The 5993-nt window shown below is 35.0% G+C and overlaps 1 protein-coding gene across 1 annotated transcript in view; it reads left to right on the top strand.

Annotated features, from left to right (window-relative positions):
* The window catches only part of ZPBP (zona pellucida binding protein), a 148237-nt gene that overhangs the window by 57827 nt on the left and 84417 nt on the right, over window positions 1-5993 (top strand). Inside the window, exon 6 of the mRNA XM_010831052.1 lies at window positions 4143-4219. Within this exon, the coding sequence (XP_010829354.1) occupies window positions 4143-4219 (77 nt within the window). The remainder of the gene's footprint in view (window positions 1-4142; window positions 4220-5993) is intronic.

The raw sequence follows: 5993 nt of genomic DNA, 5'->3' as shown, positions 1-5993 counted from the left end.
ACTTGTTAAAGAGATTGTCTTTTCTCCATTGTATATTCTTGCCTCCTTTGTCAAAGATAAGGTGTCCATAGGTATGTGGGTTTATCTATGGGCTTTCTATTTTGTTCCATTGATCTATATTTCTGTCTTTGTGCCAGTACCATACTATCTTGATAACTGTGGCTTTGTAGTAGAGCCTGAAGTCAGGCAGGTTGATTCCTCCAGTTCCATTCTTCTTTCTCAAGATTGCTTTGGCTATTTGAGGTTTTTTGTATTTCCATACAAATTGTGAAATTATTTGTTCTAGCTCTGTGAAAAATACTGTTGGTAGCTTGATAGGGATTGCATTGAATCTATAGATTGCTTTGGGTAGTATACTCATATGGACAGATCAACTATACAGAAAATTAACAAAGAAACACAAACTTTAAATGATACAATAGACCAGCTAGACCTAATCGATATCTATAGGACATTTCACCCCAAAACAATGAATTTCACCTTTTTCTCAAGCACACACGGAACCTTCTCCAGGATAGTTCACATCCTGGGCCATAAATCAGCCTTGGTAAATTCAAAAAAATTGAAATCATTCCAAGCATCTTTTCTGACCACAATGCAGTAAGATTAGATCTCAATTACAGGAGAAAAACTATTAAAAATTCCAACATATGGAGGCTGAACAACACGCTGCTGAATCACCAACAAATCACAGAAGAAATCAAAAAAGAAATCAAAATATGCATAGAAATGAATGAAAATGAAAACACAACAACCTAAAACCTATGGGACACTGTAAAAGCAGTGCTAAGGGGAAAGTTCATAGCAATACAGGCATACCTCAAGAAACAAGAAAAAAGTCAAATAAATAACCTAACTCTACACCTAAAGCAACTAGAAAAGGAAGAAATGAAGAACCCCAGGGTTAGTAGAAGGAAAGAAATCTTAAAAATTAGGGCAGAAATAAATGCAAAAGAAACAAAGGAGACCATAGTAAAAATCAACAAAACCAAAAGCTGGTTCTTTGAAAGGATAAATAAAATTGACAAACCATTAGCCAGACTCATCAAGAAACAAAGGGAGAAAACTCAAATCAATAAAATTAGAAATGAAAATGGAGAGATCACAACAGACAACACACAAAGGATCATAAGAGACTACTATCAGCAATTATATGCCAATAAAATGGACAAATGTATGCCAATAAAATGCCAATAAAGTGGAAGAAATGCACAAATTCTTAGAAAAGTACAACTTTCCAAAACTGAACCAGGAAGAAATAGAAAATCTTAAGTTAGACCCATCATAAGCATGGAAATTGAAACTGTAATCAGAAATCTTCCAGCAAACAAAAGCCCAGGTCCAGACGGCTTCACAGATGAATTCTACCAAAAATATAGAGACGAGCTAACACCTATCCTACTCAAATTCTTCCAGAAAATTGCAGAGGAAGGTAAACGTCCAAACTCATTCTATGAGGCCACCATCACCCTAATACCAAAACCTGACAAAGATGCCACAAAAAAAGAAAACTACAGGCCAATATCACTGATGAACATAGATGCAAAAATCCTTAACAAACTTCTAGCAATCAGAATCCAACAACACATTAAAAAGATCATACACCATGACCAAGTGGGCTTTATCCCAGGGATGCAAGGATTCATCAATATCTGAAAATCAATCAATGTAATACTCCACATTAACAAAGTGAAAAATAAAAGCCATATGATTATCTCAATAGATGCAGAGAAAGCCTTTGACAAAATTCAACATCCATTTATGATAAAAACTCTCCAGAAAGCAGGAATAGAAGGAACATACCTCAACATAATAAAAGCTATATATGACAAACCCACAGCAAACATTATCCTCAATGGTGAAAAATTAAAAGCATTTCCTCTAAAGTCAGGAACAAGACAAGGGTGCCCACTTTCACCATTACTATTCAACATAGTTTTGGAAGTTTTGGCCACAGCAATCAGAGCAGAAAAAGAAGGAAAAGGAATCCAAATTGGAAAAGAAGAAGTAAAACTCTCACTCTTTGCAAATGACATGATCCTCTACATAGAAAACCCTAAAGACTCCACCAGAAAATTACTAGAGCTAATCAATGAATATAGTAAAGTTGCAGGATATAAAATCAACACTCAGAAATCCCTTGCATTCCTATACACTATTAATGAGAAAATAGAAAGAGAAATTAAGGAAACAATCCCATTCACCATTGCAATGAAAAGAATAAAATACTTAGGGATATATCTACCTAAAGAAACTAAAGACCTGTATATAGAAAACTATAAACCACTGGTGAAAGAAATCAAAGAGGACACTAATAGATGGAGAAATATACCATTTACTTTCAAATTGATTATTGATAATGCAGGATTTACCTGTGCCATTTTGTTACTTTCTTTTTGCTTTTGTTTTTCATTTCCTTCATTATAGTCTTTTTTGTCTAGTTGACTTTTTTGTAGTTAAATGTGAAATTTTTCTCATTTCTTTTTGTGTATATTCTGTATTTATTTTTCTTTGTTGTTCTGTGGGAATTACATTTAACATTCCTAATTTTATAACACTGTAGTATGAGTTACACAAACTTAGCTTCTATACTCGGAGAAGGCAATGGCACCCCACTCTAGTACTCTTGCCTGGAAAATCCCATGGATGGAGGAGCCTGGTAGGCTGCAGTCCATGGGGTCGCTAGCGACTTCACTTTCACTTTTCACTTTCATGCATTGGAGAAGGAAATGGCAACCCACTCCAGTGTTCTTGCCTGGAGAATCCCAGAGACAGGGGAGCCTGGTGGGCTGCCATCTCTGGGGTCACACAGAGTCGGACACGACTGAAGCGACTTGGCAGCAGCAGCAGGAGCAGCTTCTATACTATATGTGAAAAATCTCCCTTAAGAGCTCTATTCCCACTCTTTTCAGTTGTTGATAACATAGAATTACTACTTTATAAATTGTGTCCCCCAAAATATAAATTAATAATTATTTTAAATTAATTAGTCTCTCAAATTATATAAAACAAAATGTGGAGTTACAAACCAAAGTTACAGTAATACTAGCTTTTAGACTGTTTTTTTGTTAAGTATATTAAACTCTTAAGTCATATATATAAAATCACTGTTACAATCCAATCTGAATCCAGTCATGGTAGCTTTTATCCTTGTCCATGTATTTACCTTTGTTGAGGTCTTTATTTCTCTTCACATAGCTTCATGTTACTATCTAGTGTTTTTTCATTTCACCTTAGGACTTTCCTGAGAGGTTCTTGCTGGCAAGTCTAGTGATCACAAACTCCCTCAGCTCGTCTTATTTAAGAAAATTTTAATTTCTCTCTCAGTCTTGAAGGGCAGTTTTGTGCACTATAGAATTCTTACTTGTTCTTTCTTTTCTTGTATTTATCACCCTACAACACAAAATGTTTCTCTAATGATTATTGTTTATTGTTTGTATATATCATTGGTTATTCTAATTTTATGCATTAGAATGTAATTTCAAAAATTCAGGGAGTTTGTAGATTTTGATCACTTATGTATTTGAGGCTCCTAGACTAACTCTTAGTAAGTAATAGACTCTTGATAACTACTTAATGAATAAATAGGTACACGAATGCACTCTTTTATGAACATGTTCATTTTAGTTACCATGGCTACTACTGTAGTTCAGCTTCTTTCATTTCCCAGTATTATAATGATATATCTCTTTGTGGAGATTAAGAATTGAGTCGGTCAGATGATATACACAGGATTATATGGGTGGAGTTAAGTAGACTATTGAATGAATAAATACATTTATACATACATGTATCCACATATATAGTACAAAAGGTAAAATACATACATACATACATTATATGGTACAAAAGATAAAATAATTTCATTGTCAAAAATTGTATGAAATGAATTGCCAAATACTATCAAATTAGTTGATTAATTCTTAAGTTTACTGCAATTCTGAGGTTTTCCTAACTTACATAAAAAATATTATTACCTTAGATTTTTAGTTAAAAAGAGTGATTTAACATGTGGAAAATTGCTTTAGTTTTTATTGGAATAGAAATATTAGACACATGGCCTGTTTTATATTTCAAAAGCCCATTTAAATATTGTAATATAGTACTTTAGAACCATGATAAAATATAATTTATTTTCTCAGTTTCATCTCTAGACACCGAAAAAGGACCCAAGCCATGTGCAGACCATAGTTGTGAATCTTCCAAAAGACTATCTAAGGTATGTTACGTGAGGCGAGGAAAAAGAGAACATACTCAGTGTGTAAGTAAGCATCTTAGCTATTTATAAAACACATCACCACTACCCCCAAAACACAGTCTTAGGGAATTCAACAATAAAAATAAAACTTCATCAAATAACATCAAATAATAAATAAGAATTTAGTAGAATTAATATTTTTTTTTTATTTTTTAGAATTAATATTTTTAAGAAATGCTTTGAAATTTAGCATTTTTAACTGATTATATTAGGAAATTGGATTTTCCCATTTATATGGTCTTATTTGCTATTGCAAATTAATTTATAACTAATAATCAGAATTCTCTCCATGTCACTATTATTCATCCTAAGTAATAAATTTGATCTATACTGTTTGTTAACTGTTTTTATATTGCTCTGTACCCAGCATCTTGTATCTATGCCTAGGATGAAAATTACGCTGTAATTTCCAGTAGCAGTTTAGTTTCTCTTTTACATTATACTTAACATATTATTTATGCTCAGTAAATTTATGGCAGATTTTCCTACTTCAAATTACTCTTCAATGATCCTGAAAGTAAAAGTGTTAGTCACTCAGTCATGTTCCTCTTTTTACAACTCCATGGGCTGTAGCCTGCCAGGCTCCACTGTCCATGGAATTCTCCAGGCAAGAATACTGGAGTGGGTACCCATTCCCTTCTCTAGGAGATCTTCCCAACCCTGGGATTGAACCAAGGTCTCAGTATATTGCAGGCGGATTCTTTACCACTAGTGCCACCTGGGAATCACAATGACCCTGAACACTTTATTTAAAATAATATTTTAAAATATTTAGGATATGAAATAATTTACATTATGATGATTGTGACAGTTTCTTATGAAAATCATAGGTAATGCATATTTCATAGGTCAATATTTATTATGTTTACCCAGTGAAATTGACAGGAGAATGATTTCTTAAATTAGTACTCACTAAACCTCCTGAAGGGCTTCCCTGGTGGCTCAGATGGTAAAGAATCTACCTGCAATGCAAGACCTAGGTTCAGTCCCTGGGTCAGGAAAATCCCCTGGAGAAGGAAATGTCCACCCACTCCAGTATTCTTACCTGGAAAATTCCATGGACAGAGGAGCCTGGCAGGCTACAGTCCATGGGGTTGCAAAGAGTCAGACAAAACTGAGCAACTAAGTAACTTAGAGCCTCCTAAAAGATAGCTCCAGTTCAGTTCATTTCAGTTCACTCACTCAGTCGTGTCCGACTCTTTGCGAACCCATGAACCGCAGCACGCCAGGCCTCCCTGTCCATCACCAACTCCCGGAGTCCACCCAAACCCATGTCCATTGAGTCAGTGATGCCATCCAACCATCTCATCCTCATCAGGGTCTTTTCAAATGAGTCAGCTGTTGGCATCAGGTGGCCAAAATATTGGAGTTTCAGCTTCAACATCAGTCCTTCCAATGAACACCCAGGACCAATATCCTTTAGGATGGACTGCTTGGATCTCCTTGCAGTCCAAGGGACTCTCAAGAGTCTTCTCCAACACCACAGTTTAAAAGCATCAATTCTTTGGCACTCCGTTTTCTTTATAGTCCAACTTTCACTACCACATGACCACTGGAAGAACCGTAGCCTTGACTAGACAGACCTTTGTTGGTAAAGTAATGTCTCTGCTTTTTAATAGGCTGTCTAAGTTGGTCGTAACTTTCCTTCCAAGGAGTAAGCGTCTTCTAATTTCATGGCTGCAGTCACCATCTGCAGTGATTTTGGAGCCCAGAAAAATAAAATCAGCCACTGTTT

Source organism: Bison bison, unplaced genomic scaffold (genome assembly GCF_000754665.1).
Source record: "Bison bison bison isolate TAMUID 2011002044 unplaced genomic scaffold, Bison_UMD1.0 scf7180017864522, whole genome shotgun sequence".
In the NCBI taxonomy this organism is placed as follows: domain Eukaryota; kingdom Metazoa; phylum Chordata; class Mammalia; order Artiodactyla; family Bovidae; genus Bison; species Bison bison.
Note: the sequence above shows the minus strand (reverse complement) of the source record. Positions and strands in the feature narration are given on the sequence as shown.